The sequence below is a fragment of the Nelumbo lutea genome, chromosome 5, assembly GCF_056320005.1.
Source record: "Nelumbo lutea isolate HS-2025 chromosome 5, American lotus-T2T, whole genome shotgun sequence".
In the NCBI taxonomy this organism is placed as follows: Eukaryota; Viridiplantae; Streptophyta; class Magnoliopsida; order Proteales; family Nelumbonaceae; genus Nelumbo; species Nelumbo lutea.
This window is the reverse complement of record NC_142688.1, coordinates 43,896,932-43,916,743: the sequence shown is the minus strand read 5'-3', so window position 1 is coordinate 43,916,743 and position 19,812 is coordinate 43,896,932. Positions and strand designations below refer to the sequence as shown.

Sequence of the window (19,812 nt, the reverse complement as noted above, 5' to 3'; positions counted from 1 at the left end):
TGCAGCAGCCGCAAGGCTTCATTGCTGCAGGTCAGGAAAACATGGTATGTAAACTTAATAGATCAATTTATGGACTTAAGCAAGCTTCTAGAAGTTGGAACATTCGTTTTGACTCTGCTGTCAAATTGTTTGACTTCAAGCAGAATCCGGATGAACCCTATGTTTACAGGAAGTACAGTGGAGATAAGGTTACCTTCTTGGTTCTATATGTAGATGACATTCTACTCATTGGGAATGATGTAGCGATGTTAAGTACAGTGAAAGTATGGCTTTCACAGTAATTCTCCATGAAAGACCTTGGAGAAGCCTCCTATATACTGGGTCTTCGACTCTATAGAGATAGATCGAAGCGGATAATAGGATTATCCCAATCTGATTACATTGACAAAATAGTCAAAAGATACAACATGGAAAACTCCAAGAAAGGAAATGTTTCTTTCAGGCATGGAGTCACTTTCTCCGATAAGATGTTTCCCAAGACTTCTGAGGAGATTGATGGCATGAAAGACGTTCCCTATGCCTCTGCCGTAGGGAGTATCATGTATGCCATGCTGTGCACTCGTCCTGACATTGCTCAAACAGTGAGTGTAGTAAGCAGATTTCAGGCCAACCCAGGGCAGGAGCACTGGACTGCTGTGAAAAACATACTTAAGTACCTTCGAAGGACAAAAGAGTCTTGTCTAGTATTTGACGGTAGCTCACTACAGTTCCAAGGGTATACAGATGTCGATTTCCAGTCGGATCCAGATGATAGAAAGTCTACATCTGGATATGTTTTCACGATAGGATCGTGTGCTGTTTGTTGGAAAAGCAGCAAACAGGGGTCCACTACAGACTCCACGACCGAGGTCGAGTACATTGCCGCAAGTGAGGCTGCCAAAGAAGCTGTGTGGATGAAGAAGTTCGTTCACAAGTTGGGAGTAGTTTCGTTCAGCACATCATCCATCTCGTTGTTGTGTGACAACAATGGAGCCATTGCTCAGGCTAAGGAGCCACGAGCCCACTCAAAGTCAAAGCACATCAAGAGGAAGTACCACGTACTGCGGGGGATTGTTGGTAGAGGGGAGGTCCTGATTCAGAAGGTAGCGTCAGCGGAATGTAGCAGACCCATTGGTGAAGCCACTATCACAGAAAGTGTTTGAGAAACACGTGGAAAGCATGGGACTCCGACTTGTACTTGATTGGACCTAAGTGCAAGTGAGAGTTGTTGGACAGTTATATATGCCCTTAGCTTCAATCAGAATGATGTACTTTATGAGTTTATTGTAAATGAATAAAAGTGCATATTTGATTCATGTTCCCTTAGTATGTTTCTATGTAATACCCTTAAACTGAACACTTAATGAGACTCGTGTTAGTTTAGACTGTTCACAGCCAGTGGGTCGGTCTGGGGAGACCTATCCTGATAAGGCTGACACTGTTGTGTCACCAAGTCAATTGTGGTGGCCTGTCTCAGTTGCCAGGGTGAGACCCTAGGCACATATAGTGTAGGATTAATTGAATCTTTGAACTGGACCAGATTTCCAGTATTGCCCTGGACCTTGGAGATTGATGGGCAAAACTGGAAAGTTACACCCAACCCTTAGACTCGATTATGATACTGCACTAGGTGTCGGATTGGGCTGTCTTTGATGTACCAATCAGTGAGATCCTTAGTGGGGGTCAAAACCTGGGTATGTTGGGACAGTCTGAGAATTCATCTGAGTGGATGGTCATAGTGACAGGATCAGGCCCTTTGTCGGAGAATTTCAATCGTTGAAATTTGTTTTGCAAAATATATTTTATATGAGATATAAAAGTATATATATATAATGGTTTCTAAAAGGTTTAAAAAAGGTTTTAATTCCCGGGATCCATGTAAGTAGAGAGTGCAACATTGTTCCTTGTAGCCGAGGGAGAGGTCCTCTCTTATCGAGCAGTGTATGATCATTATGGGCTGAGAGGTTAATTGTAAGACCATTGAGGATAATACCTGATGGGCTAATCTTGCATTTGCCCACAGTCCCTGGGTGTTATAAGGTGGCTTGGCCCAGGGACCACTTAGGGTAAGTGTTGGGCCTATAGAGATAGGAAACAATGGAGCAGTGGGGAAGATAAGCTGATGAGGGGACTTGTATTCCAAGAGACAAGATGGCATCCGATTGATAAGATAAGTTGCAGTCATAACAACATCCACCCAAAATATTTTGGGAACATTCATGTGTATCAGTAACCCCCGAGCAACCTCTAGAAGATGACGGTTCTTTCTCTTTGCAATCCCATTCTATTGAGGGGTTTTAGCACAAGAGCTACGATGAAGAGAGCTACAAGTTTCAAAAAATTCATTGAGGTCACCATGAAAATACTCTTTGGCATTGTCTAATTGGAAAATTCTAGTCTCTGTTTGAAATTATGTATACACCATACGTTGGAATGCTTTCACAAGTTTAGGAACTTCTTCTCGAGAGTGCATAGGGTACACCTACGTGTATCGAGAGAAGTCATCAATGAAAGATATGAAGTATCTGTAGCCATTTTCCGTCGGAATATTTATAGGTCTCCAAACATCATAATACACAATGGAAAAAAAAACATTTGATCTTTTATTACGTAAAGGAAATGAAGTTCTACAATGTTTACTTAGCTGACACACTTGATTTTGAAAATCATTAACTGATACAGACTTAAACAATTCTGGAAACAAGTACTTTAAAGACTCAAAGGACATATGACCCAAATAATTGTGCCACAAAGTAACCTAACTTTTATTTGACTGACTCAAAGACTCTGAGGCCGCAAGACCAACTTTATTCTCCAGCACATAGAGACAATTCACCATGTTCCCTTTACCAATTGTACTCCCAGAGGCCAAATCCTGGAAGACGCAAGATTGAGGAAAAAAGGTCATTGAGCAGTTCAAAGAGTGTGTAATGCTACTAATAGAAAGCAGATTAATAGGCAGTTTTGGAACATGTAAAACATTGGATAGAGGTAAGCTGAATGGCAAAGATATAGATCCTTGATCAGCAATGGAGGAGAAGGATCCATCGGCTAAAATCACTTTATCTTTGCCAGAAAGCATGGTGTATTATTGGAAAAAGGTTGACTTACTAGTCATGTGATTGGAAGCACCAAAATCAATAATCCATGGAGATTTGGAGGTATCAGTAGACACATGGAATGCAGAAGCTAAGTTACTTGAGGTAGAAGCAAAGGAGGTTGAAGGAGTGTGTCCAGAATCTGCTTGTGTGAGAGCCCTACCATATTGTTCCAAATGGTCGCAGAAGGCAGAGATAATATTTTCCTTGAGATCAGACCTAGGGGGGCAATCCTGAGAATTCACAATAGTTCCTCCACTCTGCGACTCATGAGAGGCCAAGTTAGCCAAGGTGAATTTCTTCTGATTTGGTTTCTTGTTCTGTTTTTGAGCTGATTTCTTATTTAGGTCTTGTGCCCACTTTGGCTTTCCATGCAATTCCAAACATGTCTCCCGTGTGTGTTAGGATTTCTGGCAATGAGTGCACCACAATTTTTTATCATCAACCATTTTCTGACCATCTCCCTTTCTTGCTGAATTGGTATTACTTCTTGCAACTAAGGCAATGGTCTCCCCCTTGGGAGGATTCATGGCAGATTTTCTGCTTTCCTTGGACTGGACTAGAGCATACACCTCTTGGACAGAAGGAAGGTCCTTACTACCCAAAATTTGAACTCGAATTGGTTCGTACATAGGATTAATCCCTAACAAAAAGGCAAACGCCCGCTGCTGTGACACTAACTGTTTGTAAGCTTTGGCATCCTTTTAACTTTCCCAGTCAATGTTCTGATAGTAATCTAACTCTTTCCAGATAGATCTAACTCTTATTAAGGCCGCAACTTGTGCCTCTGTGGTTGAAGTTTCCACCTTGTACCTTTCTTCTGTTTCTCTTAATTTCAATAAAATTCATATATTATCAATAAAAAAGAGGGGAAATCTTGTAATTTAATTCATTTTTTATTATAAAATGGGCATATGTAGAGAATTTGTAGAGAATCTCCACCAGTTATTTCTTCTCTCTTTCTTTCTCATATTCTTCTCTCCTCTTCTTTATTCCTTCTCTCTTTTCTTTTCTGATCTATAAATCTATTATAAAGGACACAATCTGTCATATCTAGCAGAGATTGTAGGCCTGAAACATTGTATCAAAGCATGCCTGAATCAGATTAAGACCTACAATCTAAATATGTAACAAACTAGAGTTATATGATATATATGCTCTGGATTGAGAGGGAGCGTTAGAAGTGGTATATTGTATTTGGACTTTGGAGTAAGAGGCAGGGCAGATTTGTCCTTTACCCCCGGATTACTAAAGAGGGGATTGTTATGTAACTTAGTTTTCTATTACAAATAGAAGTGGGAAAAGGTAGAGATAAACACTATCCACACCAGTTGCTTCTCTCTTTCTTTCTTGGTTTCTCCTATTCTTCTCTTCTCTTCACTCTTTTTCTTCTGACCAATGGGATCTAATCAGTCTCTTTTCCCGAGTAGATGATTAAAAAATTGGATTCTGAGAGTTGTTATCTTTTTTCTTATGTTTATACTCTTTCTTTCTTGGTTTCTCCTATTCTTCTCTTCTCTTTGCTCTTTTTTCTTCTGACCTACAACCTATAGAATATAATCAGTCTCTTTTCCCAAGTGGATGATTAAAAAATTGGATTCTGAGAGTTGTTAACTATTTCTTTATGTTTGTACTTTGGATGATTTTTCTCATCAGGGAGATCTCTTCATATCTATTATAGTTATTACTATTTTTTTCTTAATAATTGTTTTCAAGCCTAAAATGGGGGCAAAAAAATATCCGTTCTAGAAAGAACTTGGGCATTCTAACCATTCATCTTACTAAAAATGAAGTATCATTAACAATCATAGGTGATAATGTAGGACCTTATATATATAAAAGAGAAAGACAAGAACCCCACTTCATTAATAAAACAAGGAAAATGATTTAATAATAGAAAGGTATTGCTTTCATCCAAAACGCACATGATTATCAACATCATATTCCATACAACATGCACATCAATAAATCCTAAGTATTTTTCTTTTAAGCTGCTCTCTCTCTCTCTCTCTCTCTCTCTCTCTCTCTCTCTTTTTATCAAAATGAATATTATGTTCTATTACCTTGTATCATTAAAAACTTGTTGCTTCTTCGTGTCATATAAAATTTGACCAGCCTTTAGTGGCAATGATACTGGATAAACCAGGAATTTGGTGTAACTTTCTCATGTTTGGTTTGGTTTCCATACTCAGTTTTCCTTAAAAATTTATTCCTCATATTACTTGAACATCTAATGAAAGGTTACCATTATTGAGGGATTCCCTGATTTTAGCATCTAGTTCACAATTAATAGAATGGCCATTTCTTTGTATGAAAATTGGGGGGGGGGTTCTAAATTCTACAGGCTAATTCATTGTCAGTTTGTCTATGCCAATTCAACTGGGCTGAAAATTTCAACAATCTTTGATGAGAATGATACAACAAATTTCCTTCATGAATGCCTGTTATGGAAGAATAGGAATAAAAATAGATTCCATTTTCTTCTGAATTCATATTCTTATACTGCATGTTTGTTCCAACATGTTGTCGTTTTTTTAACAATATAAATTGTTTGTTTTTCTTTTTACTACTTTCTGCGTTCTTTAGGTGAGAGATGAACTTGAACATCTATTGGATGATGACAATGATATGGCTGAGATGTATTTGACAAAGAAACTTCTCCATCAGCCATTGGAACAAACCTCCCCAAGGGAAGAACAAGATTATGATGCATATGACTTGATGGATGAAAGGTGACTATTATTATTATCATGTAAATGTAATATAGAAACATACAATTAGACAATCTTCTCAAAGTATTTTTATTTTAGATCATTAACACTACCATGTACTACTTGCATTGATCAATATTTCACATTCATGCCAGAATTTGGTATTTTAGGTTACATCTATGCATCTATATATGGGTTGTTGGTTCCTAGAAGTATAAAGCCACCGATCCAACTGTAGTTCTCGGTTATTGGCCCCTAAGAGGAACTGAGACAATTTTTTTAATAAAAGAAAGTTTCATTAAAATAAAAAAAAAATAAAGAGGTTCATGAAAGAGACAAGGGATAAGAATCATCATAGAAGATATAATTTTTTTTTGTCAACCAGAAATTTTCATTAATTAATGAAGAAGATACAAGTGAGCATCCTGGAGAGAGATAAACTCTCTTAACTCTCTCCAAGTGAGAATCCCGAGCATAAGTTGTATTTGACAAAGGGAAGGGAAACTGGAAGAATATCATGGTGAAGCTCTTGTTGCTCTATTCCACAGTCCAGTATTCCATCCATTGGCTGCAAGCCCATGAATACTAATAATCACCTTTGCCCACAATGTGTCCTTTTTAGTCAGCAATCTCCACAATCATTTCCCTAAAAGATCCATGTTCGTCTTCTAGATATTTCCAACACCAAGACCTCCAAATTTCTTACTCCTCACAACCTCCCAGCTAACCCTAATTAGTTTTTTCCAATTTTTCATTCCTAGAATTTTAAAAACTGACAGGTAATACATAGGCAAATTAGCCAAAAAGACTTAATCAATGTAATTCTTCCCCCTAAAGACAAATAGCTTTTCTTCTAAGATGCTAACCTTTAGTAAATCTTTCTGCCGCTGGGTCCCAAAAACTTGCACATCTTGGATTATCACCCAAAGGAAGCCCCAAATAAATCAAAGGACATTAAGCCACCACACAACTTAAGATTTCAGCATTATCTGGTATCTACCTCTGATCCATATTAATCCCTGCAATGCAGCTTTTATCAAGATTCACCTTTAAATTTGACATTTTCTTAAATAATTGGACCACCAATTTCAAATTCTGTGTCCACCTCCTATCTCCCCCTTCATAGAACAAGATAGTATCATTTGCAATCTGTAAATGGGTGATTGGCACACCTTCCCTACCTACCCTCCATCCTTTCACTAAATTCCTAGAATCCACACTAGGGATTTGTCTTCCAAGAACATCAGCAATCAAAGTGAAAAGGAAAGGAGAGAGAGGGTCCTCTTGCCTAATTCCCCTAAGAGCCTGGAAATGATCAACATCTTTCCCATTCACCAAAACAGAATAGTGACAAGTCCTGATACACCCCTTAATTCATTTACACCATCTGTCTCCGAACCCAAAGCTCTTTAAAACCACTAAAAGACAATCCCAATGCACTAAATCATAGGCCTTCTCTAGATCAACTTTACAAATAAAACCTTTCTTTCCCACCTTTTTCATCTCTTTAACACTTTCATAAGCTATAAGAATCTGATCAATGATTTGTCTTTGTTTCACAAATTCTCCTTGATTTGGGGAAACAGTGGAAGGGAGAACATGCCTTATTCTATGAGAAAGCACCTTTGCAATAGTTTTGTAAAGACTATTCACCAAACTGATGGGTCTAAAATCCTTAGGGTGTACAACATCATCCTTCTTCGCAATTAGGGCAATGATTGTTGAGTTTAAACTTGGATTAATCGCACCTTTCTTAGAAAATTCATTGAAAACTCCTTGAACATCATTTTTTAGGATCTCTTAAAAATCTCAAGAAAATGCCATTGTGGAACCATCCAACCTAGGAGCTTTTGATCTATCCATAAAAAAAATTGCATCTCTAATCTCTTCCAAATCAATACTCCTCTCCACCCAATTCTTAAGATCTTCTGATAATCTCGGCCACCCTAACCCATCCAGCCACACCTTACCCCTTAAAGGCCTCCTAAAAATAGATTTAAAATGGTACACAAATGCCTTTTCAATCTCACTTTGTTGGGTAATGGTTTCCCCATTCACCTCCAATTTAGAAATGAAATTCTTTCTTTTCCAACCATTTGACAAGGCATGAAAAAATTTAGTAATACTATCTCCTTCCTTAACCCACTTATACCTAGATTTTTTCTCCAACTGATCTCCTCCTTAAATAACACATCCAACTTCTTCCTAAGGGATCATTTCAAGTCCTTATCTTCCTCTCCAAAGGATCCATTTCCTTCTTTAACATCCAGCTCCTCAATTTGGCTAATTAACTCTTGTTCTCTTTCTTCAAGTCTCCCAAACTGGTGGATATTTCATTCTTTTATTTTGGCTCTCAAATCCTTCAACTTCCTATGGAATAACATGTCCTTCCACTTAACCCTCGGCTGACTTCCTTCCCACCATTCCTTGACTTTCTCAAGAAAACCATTATGGCAGAGCCACATATTCTCAAATCTGAACGGGGTGGGGCCACTTCCTCTAAAATCTTTCTTGACAATGGGAATAGGCCAATGGTCCAAAGTCACCCTAGGTAAAGCTCTCAAGACCATACTTCTCCAATATTCTTCCCAACCCAAAGTAAACAAAATCTATCTAACTTGGAGCAAATTGGATTAAGTTAAAGATTGGACCAAGTGAACTTATGGTATGAGAGAGGAAACTCCTTAAGCTCAAAGTCATTAATAAATTGATTGAACTTCCTCATACCAGTGTTGTTTGTTTGTCTTATATCATTGGACTCCTCAACAAATTTGATCACATTAAAGTCACCCCCTAAGCACCAAGGTCCATCCCACATTCCTGTAATATCACCCAACTCCTTCCACATTTGATTTCTTTCTTTCTTTCTTTCTTTCTTTCTTTCTTTTTTTGATAGTTAAAGTGCATTAATATTTCATTGTGGCATGAGATTGATCACTTGGAGACAATTGAATGGGAGAAGCAAAAGGATGCAACAATTTATAACAAGCTGGTGGAAAGAAATAGAGTTTTTGAATTCTTAGTTGGACTGAAATCTGAATATGATATTGTAAGACAACAACTCCTCACTAGGGAAAGTGTTACTTTGTTTCAAGCCAATTCTCTGATGCATAGGGAGGAGAGTACAAGGAAAGTTATGCTACAAAATTCTCTAATAGAATCGGCCTTAGTGGCTATGAAGCAGAAGCATGGTGGTGATAAGGAGAAAGAGGTGAGGAAGGAAGAAAAAAGGGAAGTGATCTATGACTATTGCAAGAAACCTAGACACACCAAAGACACTTGCTAGAAGCTTTATCCTAATTTGGTGCTTGCAAGACTTAAGAATAAGAAAGGGAATGCAAATGCACCTAGTACTACATATGCCTCTTCTTCTTCTGGGGCTAGACATACTTCCTTAGATGCCTTGGCTGTAGTTAGAGCAGCTCTGACACAATTGGAGAATGATGCTATAGTTAGAGCTACTTCTTTTGGCATTACAAACCACCTCAGTTTACCCTTGCTCCCTTCACTTCTACCTTAGCTTTTGCAAATTCAGGTACAAGAGCTACTACTTATCATGCCTCGACTCCAATCTAAGTAACACTAATCTTCTTTGGATTATAGATTCGGGTGCCTCTAACCATATGACCAATTTACCCCCATTATTTACCTCTTATCATTTGTCCTTATGTAGAGACAAAGTCCTTGTAACTGATAGCTCTCTTGTTCCCATTCCCATTTCTCTTGGAGTACTTTGGTAAACCCTTAAATTCGTACTTACTTGAGTATGGGGTTATTCACCAGAGCACTTGTCCTTATACCCCTTGGCAAATTAGAGTAGCTAAGAGAAAAAGTAGACATACTAGAAGTTGTAAGAAGCATTATGCCCAATTCAAATGTTTCTATATGTTTTTGGGGGCATGCAATTAACACAACTGTGTATCTCATTAACCGAGTTGCTTCTTGTGTTCTCGGTTAAAGCTCCTTTCACCCTTTATACCCCAACAAAGATTTGTTTCATTCTAAATTTGATCCAACTCTACTATACGCATATTTCTTGTCTATGCACAAAATTAAAAGGAATATTGCTGTTATGATCCTTTTTCTAGCTCTCAGTTTGCATCTATGGATGTTACTTCTTTGACGATGTCCCTTATTATTTGGGGTTTCATCTCAGGGGTAGAGAGGTGAGAAGGGTGTTTTGCTCTTGAGCATGTCCCTTAGTTGATTCTCCTTGAGACTCTCTTCAATGCTTCCTATGATGCCTTCATTTCCTCCACGAACATCACAACAGAACAGATTCAAAAGAACTAAGACAAATCCATAAGTCTACCACCTACAACAAAGAGGAACCAAATGGAGGGCGAGTTCGAAGTAGTGGGAAGGTGGAGAAAGGAAGTTTTGTTCAAAGCAAAGCATTACAAACTAGAAGAAGTGAAAACGAGGTCTCTGGTGTTCCTGAAGATAAGAGAAGAATAAAGAGCCACAGTGTATCTCCAAAGGGAGTTGTAGCCTGGCTGAAAGGCTTCCTAGACGTAGCTTTAGTGTCAAGGAAAACGCAAGCCTAGAAAAACTCAATCAAAATCAATGGAAAGGTGTTCGTAGCTGAACTTCGACTAAATAGGATGGGCTGGTTTGCAACAGTCTCAGAATGGTTCGGCGAAGGTAGATGACAAATGATTTGTATCCCCATGGGAAAACAAAGTAAGGGGTGGATGTTGTTCGTAAGGGAGTTGCAGATTTGCTTATGGAGAAATGAAGACAGACCAAGGAATATCCAACCCAACCAAGCACCGGAAAATCAACCACATACAGTTGGTGAAAAGGAGGTTGCAGGGAAGGAAGACCAAACCTACGAGAACTAGCGTAAAATATATGTGATACTTGCAAACAAAAGAATAGGTAGTTGGGAATGTGTCGCAGAGGAGATTAAATTAAAGCTGAAAATGGGAGGATGTTTCGCTCTTCGACCGTTTCAAGAAGACAAGGCACTTCTAGAACTAGAAGCAGACAAGCGGATGGAAGAAATACATGCACTTCCCATTCAAACTTTTGAAGGAGTAATGGTGATCAGTCAGTGGTGTTCGAATGCTAATCGTGTAGATCAGACAGAAATTTTCCACATCAAAGTGCTAGGGCTCCATTTCATCTTTGGTCCCTTGTAAACTTCAAGAAAATCGCAGCTATGTGCGGCGGAGTCCTGGAGGAATTGGACTTGTCCAATCTCAGTGCAGCTTCGATGAAACTGGGGGTAGTTAAAGTAGAGTCAATACCAAGAACAGTGAGGTTAAAGGTAGGTGAAACGCATGAGGTAGTCTGGTTGCTGTCGTTGGTGGAGAGACTCTATAGAAGCCTGTAGGAGGTAGAAGATGATGACGTGGCAAGGGTCAAAAAAGGGAGAAGCGAGGAGAAGTCTGATTGTTTTTACAAGGAGAAGGCAAATGGGCAGACTGTAGACTCGAAAGAGGACGGTCAGAATTCTAAAGAGGGATTAGAATCTGGGCCATCCATCTCAGATCAAGGGGCTACTAAAAGGTCCTATGCTGATGTGGCAGATGGAGGGGGCGGAAATAAAGGGAAAAAGGGCACCAAAATTGGACCCAGGGATTAAACCGGTCGAACCAAACAATTTAAATAGGTCATGTGACCACTTAAAAACACAAGTGAGTAGGCCCCGACCCAAAGGCTTGGGGACGGTTGTAGGGTCTATCATCGCCCAAATAAACCCCTGCAACCTCCTCTATTGCAGCGGTTGCGGAAAAGTTTTTTCAAGACCCCTCTGAAAGCAGTCGGTGATGCTGGTGTAGGAACTGCACAGTCGGAGAGCAACTGGAAGTGGAAGCCGGTTGAGAAAACAAACTCCACGACCCCAGAAGCCGAACCCGAAATTTAACGGGTCCGAGCGTGAAGACTTTGAGGAAGAAGACGATTGGGAAGATCCAAGGCAAGATGCTTGGCACGATGAAAGTAGCATCGAAAGTGTTTTACCCACTAAAACTTTCAATCTGTGGAACGATGAGATAATAGGGATGAAAATACTATTTGAAGAACCCTCTAGAGCCCCTGCGTCGGCCCCAGAAGAAGAAACAATGGTGAGACTTGCCTCAGCCTCTAAGGTGGACCTAGGTGTACCCAACAGTGATCCTAGAGAAATGCCAAGGGAGACACAAGATTAGGATATTCAAGACAGAGAACCGGATATCAGCACTACCTGAAGCAAAGATACACAAGAGAAACAAAATTTAGACACTATCCCGGCTTTACCTGCCAAGGATTCTCACTCAGTTGGCTTTGATCGAAGGAAGGATTTGGACTTGTCGAATCAGGGAACCCCCTATACTTTTATCTCCCGTTCCATCTTCCTTTCCTTTGCTTCCTTCTAAAGAGGTCTCTAATTTGTGTTTGGCTACCTATGCAGGTCCTGTCAGAACCCCACATACAATGAAACTCTCAATTCGAAGTGCCACAGCCTTGGAGCCAAAGAATCTGTTGGTTGATAGGGTAGAGGAAGAGAGGGCTAGGGTTGTATTGTTAATCCTGAAAGTTCTAGAGAACCCAACCTTAGGTTTGGATTGTGCTGATGCTAGCCTAAACCAACTCATTATCCCAGACAAAGCCAACCCAGAACGAGACCTTGGAGGGAACAAAGGAAGGTAGGCAGGAGGGGAAGGAGGGGTTAGAAGGAGATAGGATGGGCGGTACAAAGGCAGAAGGAAAGAAAGTTTACCTGAGAAAAAAGAGTAAGCAAAGGAAAAGGAAAATGAGTGAGATTGAGAAGCTTAAGAGTGGAATAAATTATGAGGAGGAGAATAGGAAGAAAAGAAGAGGGGAGTGTTGAGAAGTACCAACCTAGGGGTGTCACAAATCACTAAGATGAAAACAATAAGTTGGAATGTAAGAGGATTAGAAAGTGCCAAGAAGAGAAGGTTAATCAGGAATGCATTCAAGAAAGAAAAATCAAACTTTATCATGATTCAAGAAACCAAATTATCAGAGCTGGACAAAAGGTGGATAAGGAGCATTTGGGGAGCCAGGGGTTTGAGTTGGTCATATACACCCTCATGGGGAGCTTTAGGGGGAATTCTGACCATATGGAGGGATGAGGAAATGGAATGCATGGAAGAATTGATTGGCCAGTATTCAATCTCCCTAAAAATTAAAAGAAAGTCGGACGAAAGAGAATGGGCATTAACAAATGTGTATGGCCCTAATTCTTACGGAGACAGAAAAACTTTCTAGGAGGAATTATGTACTATCAAGGGAGTGTGGGATGGTCTGTGGTGTGTGGGGTGATTTTAACGTCATCAGGTATTTGAGGGAATCAAACAACCCGAACCAGGGATTTACTACTAGCATGAGGAAGTTCAATAAGCTAATAGATTCTCTGGAATTAAGAAACCCCCCTTGCTTCAGGTGGATTATACTTGGTCAAACTTTCAAGCCCCCCAACCTGTTCCAAACTAGACAAATTCCTCATATCTCCTGAGTGGGAAGAAATGTGGGGATCCTTAATAGCAAGAGGTTTACCTAGAGTTACTTCAGACCATTGCCCTATTTGTATTGGGAAAGAAATCCTAGGGGGAGGCCCTTCTCCTTTCAAATTTGAGAATATGTGGTTTGAAGACCCTACATTTAAGGCTAGGCTAGTGGAGTGGTGGGAGGCACTCAGACCTTTGGGGAGGTTGAAAATGGTAGGTTTCTCTAGGAAATTGAAGAGGCTAAAAGAAAAAATGAAAGAATGGAACAAAGACCATTTCGGAAGGGTAGAGGAAATAAAAGATAACTTGGTGGTGGGGAGGATTCAGGAGCTAGATAGGAAAGAGGCTCTCATAGTCATTTCAGAAGAAGAAAGAGGGGAAAGATGGAATCAAAAGCAAAAACTAGAAGATATAGTACAAAAGAGGAGATTTTTTGGAGACAAAAATAAAGGTGTCAGTGGCTTACAGAGGGAGATGGAAACACTAAGTTTTTTCACTCTCTTGCAATTGGACGGAGAAAGAAGAACTTAATCCTTAGTGTGGAGGAGGGACAAGTGGTAAGAGAAAGTCAGGGGATTACAAGGATTTTCATAAATCATTTTAAGGAAACTTTCTCAAGCCCGCATTGAGTGTTGCCAAAATTGCTAGAACTAGAAGGGGATGTTCTGTCAGAAGAGCAATCACTTGCCCTAGAGAGGAGATTTTCTCTACAAGAAATCAAGGAAGCTATTTCTTCAATGGATAGATCTAAAGCCCCTAGGCCGGATGGTTTCTCCATGGCTTTCTATCAAGTGTGTTGGGATATGGTGAAACTAGACATCTTGGAAGTCTTTAATGAATTTTTCTCCAAAGGGTAGGTATCACTAGGAGCAAATGCCACATTTATCACTTTGATTCCAAAGAAGAGGGAGGCCAAAACTCCTAAAGACTTTAGACCAATATGTCTCAATGGGAGTGTTTACAAAATTCTATCAAAGGTCTTAGCAGAAAGACCAAAAAAGGTGTTAGCCTCGATCATCTCTCCTTTCCAAAGAGCTTTTGTAGAAGGAAGGCAGATTGTGGATCAAATCTTGGTGGCTAATGAATGTATCGAGGAAAGAGAAGGGGTAGAGAAAAAGGGCTGGTTTGTAATGTAGATCTAGAAAAAGCCTTCGACTTGGTTAATTGGGAAGTCCTTCTAAAAGTATTAGAAAGACTGGGATTTGGAGATAGATGGAGGGCTTGGATCAAAGGATGCTTAAGTTCAGCTCATTACTCAATTCTAATCAATGGTACAACAAAGGATTTCTTCCCGACCATGAGAGGAATTAGGCAAGGTAAACCCCTATCCCCATTCTTGTTTACCCTAGTGGCAGAAGTGTTAAGTAGAATGGTGGCAAAAGTTGATGCTCAAGGCCTTATCAAAGGTTGGAGGGTAGGTAGAAATTGAGTGATTGTTACCCATCTCCAATTTGCAGATGACACCATATTTTTTTGTGAAGGACACAATGAGAAAGTGGTGGAAAATTTGAGGATGTTGTTGAATAATTTTGTGGGAGTAACAGGCTGAGGATAAATTGGACCAAAAGTGGAACTGTAGGGGTCAATTTGGAGGAAGGAGAACTAATAAGATTTGCGGAAATCTTGGGGTGCAAGATCAGAAGCTGGCCTATTAGTTACCTAGATTTACCCTTAGGAGGAAATCCCAGGTCAGTTGGGTTCTGGAAACCAGTTTTAGAAAAGTTTGATAGGAAGTTATCCCTTTGGAAGAATAACCTTGATAGGAAGGACCACTTGATCAAGTGGGACCAGGTTAGTAAACCGAAAAAACAAGGGCGTTTAGGAATTGGGCGACAAATCTACTAGGTAAGTGGCTTTGGAGGTTTCCCTTTGAGGGCGACAGATTGTGGCAAGTGATTGAGAGCATTCATGGGGTGGCTGGAAATGGCTGCAATGCAAAAGTTTCCCCTCACAGTTCTTCAACTTCTCCTTGGAAAGCAACCCATGAAATCTACCCTACTTTCCTCAATTCCATCAGGTTCGATGTGGGACAAGGTACTAGAATTTTGTTTTGGGAAGATCTTTGGATAGGGGAAACCCCACTAATAGACCAATCCCCTGATCCTTTTGCGCTATCTTATCTTAAGGGGGAAGCTATATCCATGTTGCGACCATCGTGTCCAAACGGTGTGAACTAGAATTTGGGCTTTAGAAGGGGACTAAGGGAAAATGAGTGAATCTTTAATTTGATTGCTAGACCTCCTAGGGAAAATCCACTTGGACCCTTTGTTGGAAGACTCTGGAATCTGGGTAGGCTCTCCAAATGGCCTCTTTTCTTGCTCCTCTTTCTTCAAAGTACTTGCTTCCCCCAACCTTCTAGGTGGGGTTTTCCTTGTGAAAGAAATTTGGTGCAAGCCTATTCCCTCAAAGATCCAAGCCAACTGCTGGAAAATATTCCTTGGTAAGGTAAACACTTGTAATATGCTACAGAAAAGAAGGCCATATATTTTCCTTTCTCATGTGTGTTCATTGTGTAAAGGAAGCGGTGAAACCTTTTCTCATTTAGTGATATCCTGTTCTTTTTTGCATCGAATTTGGGAATTCATTCATACTCTCTTTGGTTGTAAGTGGGTTCCCCCTCAAAATGTGGTAGGACTCTTCAACCATGATTTCTTGAGACAGCGAAAGAAAAGAAGGATGGTAATGTGGAAAGCAACAAAGGCAGCAATTTGCTGGGTAACATGGGAAGAGAGGAACAACAGAATTTTCTTGGAAAAAAATAGAACAATAGAGGAAGTGATTGATAGTATCAAGGTGAAAGTAGCCCTTTGGGTAAAGCCCTTGGATAGCTTTCAAGTCTTCTCAGTCGCAGACATTCTAAGAACATGGTCCAAAGTAGCACAATCTTCGAGAGTAAGAGATATAGTAAGGCTAGAGTGGAAATTACCAGAAGGCAATAAAGTAAAGCTGAATTTTGATGGGTGCTTGTTTGGAAATCCAAGCATCTCAGGAATAGGAGTATTAAGAAACTCTAACAGAAGGATATTGGGTATGTTTTTAGGACCGATTGGCAATGGAAACTTGCTGAAGGCTGAACTATTGGCATTACTACAAGGGTTAAAGCTAGCCAAACAACTAGGATGTAGACATGTTGAAGTGGAGGGAGACTCAAAAGTAGTAATTTCATGGGCAACAAATAGCAGCCATACCCCATGGAAGTTTAAACATGTGATTAGGGAAGTGAAGAAGATTGCAAAGGAGGTTGAGGCTGAATTTAAATGGATCCGAAGAAGTGCAAATGGGCTAGCTGATGGATTAGCCAAACAGGGGGCATTGAGACAGCAATTATTTTGGGCTGCACTGTAATGAGGAGTAGGATAGAGTGATTAAAAGGGATCAACAGTCCCATCACCAAGTTGTATAAACTGCTTACAATCTGAATTTTAATAAAATACTTTTTTACTGATAAAAAAAAGGATGTTTTACTCCTGAAGTTCCTTTGCTCATTCTTGTTCTTGAAAGGGAGTTATGTAATGAAGGTGATAGTTAGAAATTTAAGGAGTTGTAGGTTTCTCAGACGGTGGAGGCAAGTTGATTTTGGTTCTCATGAGTACCCCAAGCCCATTACAATCTCCTCTGTGATGCCAGATTCAGATGCCACATCACCTGCACCTCCAACCCTATATCTTCCACCACAAAGCCTCTTTGACCTTGACCTTCCTATTGCAGCTCGCAAGGGAAAGCGGAGATGTGCTACCATTGCATATCTTAGTTTCTTTCCTATGACCATCTTTCACCGTCATATAAAACCTATTTGGCATCATTTTTTGCTATATCCATTCCTAATGTAATCTGAAGAGCTATACTCGAAGTAGCAAGGAGGAGAAGAGAACCACAGAACTGAAGAGAATGTCGAACTGTTCTATCCAGTCGACCAGTCCTTTATTTATAGATGAATATGGTACAAGGTACAAGAAATTACTGGGATGCCCCTGATTAGTGATGCGACACCGAGATGACTTAAATCATTAAACAGGATTAGGCCTAGGCCCGTTAACACAAGCCCAGTTACAAAATAAGTTAAACATAAGAATGGGCTAATAAGAACTCTTATCAGCCGAACATCACTCTAACATTCTAACACTCCCCCTCAAGCTAAGCATGAATATCAATCATGTTTAGCTTGCCAAGTATGTCCCTGAACTTCGTTGATGCCAGCCCTTTAGTTAATACATCTGCAACCTGCATCTCTAATGGAGTATAAGGCACACAAAGTTCTCCTGAAATAATTATCTCTCTGACAAAGTGTCGATCAATTTCAATATGTTTTGTCCTGTCATGCTGCACAGGATTGTTGGCAATGTTGATAGCAGCTTTATTATCACAATACAGCTTGAGAGGACCCTCAGTCTTGATACCAAGCTCATTAAGGAGAGTCCTGAGCCATAAGAGTTCAGCAACCCCATGTGCCATAGCCCGGTATTCTGCTTCTACACTTGATCTAGCCACAACATTCTATTTCTTCAAGCTAAGAACTCCTTTAGCCTCTTCATCTCTTTCACATCATTTCCAGTAATCACCATATCATCCACATACACAATGAGTGTTGTAAGTTTGTCATCATGTCTCCTTATAAACAATGTATGATCTGCACTGCTCTGAGTGTACCCTACTTTCTTCATGGCCAAACAAAGTCTCTCAAACCATACCCGGGGAGATTGCTTCAAACCATATAATGCTTTCCTTAGTTTACATACCTTCTTTCCAACATCATATCCAGGTGGGGGTTCCATGAATACCTCTTCATGAAGATCACCATTTAGGAAGGCATTCTTCACATCCAGCTGATGAAGTTCCCAAGAGAATTTTGCTGCTAGTGACAGTAGAACCCTGATTGTGTTGAGCTTTGCTACTGGAGCAAAGGTTTCCTTGTAGTCAATTCCTTTTGTGTAAATCACTTTGCCACAAGTCTAGCCTTTACCTCTCAATTGACCCATCTTCCCTGTGCTTTACTGTGAATACTCACTTGCACCCAACAGTGCCTTTCCCTTCTGGCAGGTCCACCAATTCCCATGTCCTTGCTTTCATTAGGACTTTCATCTCCTCATTCATGGCTTCTTTCCACCACGGATCAGATGCTACCTCTGAATACCTGGAAGGGACACATACAAAGGAAAGGGCAGACACAAAGGAATGATAGGCAGGGGATAAGTGTGAGTAAGAAACATAATCGGCTATGGGATGCCGAGTGGTACAAGAACGAACAGGCTTACGGAGAGCAATAGGAAGATCCAAATCTGAATTGAGTGAATCAGAATTACATTGGATTGCAGAGACGGATTGATCTGAGTTCAACTAGTTGCAATCATGAGGTTGAGGGGCCTTCTTCCTTCTACTGTATGTAAGTATCTCTTTTTCTTGCTTACTGGAACCTTCAGGAGCATCATCCAAATCTGGAGAAGCAACTGGCATGGTGGAAGTTTCACTAAGTTGACCCGGAATGTTACAGCTAGTAGTAGTGGAAGGTGATGAAATGGGAACAAAAAAGAAGGGAGAATGAGAATCCTCTTCCAACCCACTATCCCCCTGAAGAGGATTCTGAGAAGACTGGAAATAGGGTTGAGACTCAAAAAAGACTACATCCCTAGTGACATTTTTTCTTGGAGACAGGATCATAACACTTATACCCCTTTTGCGTAGGAGAGTACCCCAAAAATATTCCCTTTGTAGCCTTAGGATCCAGCTTGGTCTTCTTTGGATCTTTCACATGTATGAAGCATGTACAACCAAAAACCCGCGAGGGAAGAGGAAATTCTGGAAGAGTGGGACACAAAACAGAGAAAGGGGTCTTCATACCCAGTACCTTAGATGGCATCCGATTTATCAGGTAAGATGTAGTAAGAACAGCTTGAGACCAATATTGCTTGAGCACATTGTGTTGGAAAAGAAGGGCTCGAGCTGTCTCCAATAGATGCCTGTTCTTGCGCTTAGCAACCCCATTTTGCTGAGGGGTGTAAGCACATGATGATTGATGTAACATGCCTGCATCTTCCATGAATGAGTTCAGGGATCTTTCAAAGTATTCAGCTGCATTGTCTGAACGGAATTGCTTGATCTTTTTATCAAATTGTGTTTCAACCATCTTGCAAAACATCATAGTTATCTGGGGAACTTCTTCACGTCCTTTCAGCAGATAAATCCAAGTGCACCGAGAATAATGGTCAATAAAACTGATAAAGTAACGGAAGCCATCAATGGAAACAATGGGTGAAGGACCCCAAACATCAGAATGATGAACCAAATCAAAAGGGGCTTGAATTTCATTACTAGAAATTGGATACATTGATCTACATTGTTTTGACATTTGACACACATCACAAATTAAACTCTAACTCTAAATGCCCTTACATAATTCGGGAAACAACATTGCTAAGGAAGAAAAAGACAAATGACCTAGCCTAGCATGCCACAAGTGCAGCCTAGCTATTGACTCCACACTTTCCGGACTAGTAGTAGAAGCTTGCAAGGCTGAGCTGACATCTTCATCAAAATAGTAGAGGCCCCCATACTCATGACCACTCCCAATCG

At 40.2% G+C, this 19,812-nt stretch overlaps 1 protein-coding gene across 1 annotated transcript in view; it reads left to right on the top strand.

Annotated features, from left to right (window-relative positions):
- The window catches only part of LOC148852054 (magnesium transporter MRS2-F-like), a 49,807-nt gene that overhangs the window by 19,073 nt on the left and 10,922 nt on the right, over positions 1 to 19,812 (top strand). The window contains exon 5 of the mRNA XM_088944170.1: positions 5,664 to 5,809. Within this exon, the coding sequence (XP_088800296.1) occupies positions 5,664 to 5,809 (146 nt within the window). The remainder of the gene's footprint in view (positions 1 to 5,663; positions 5,810 to 19,812) is intronic.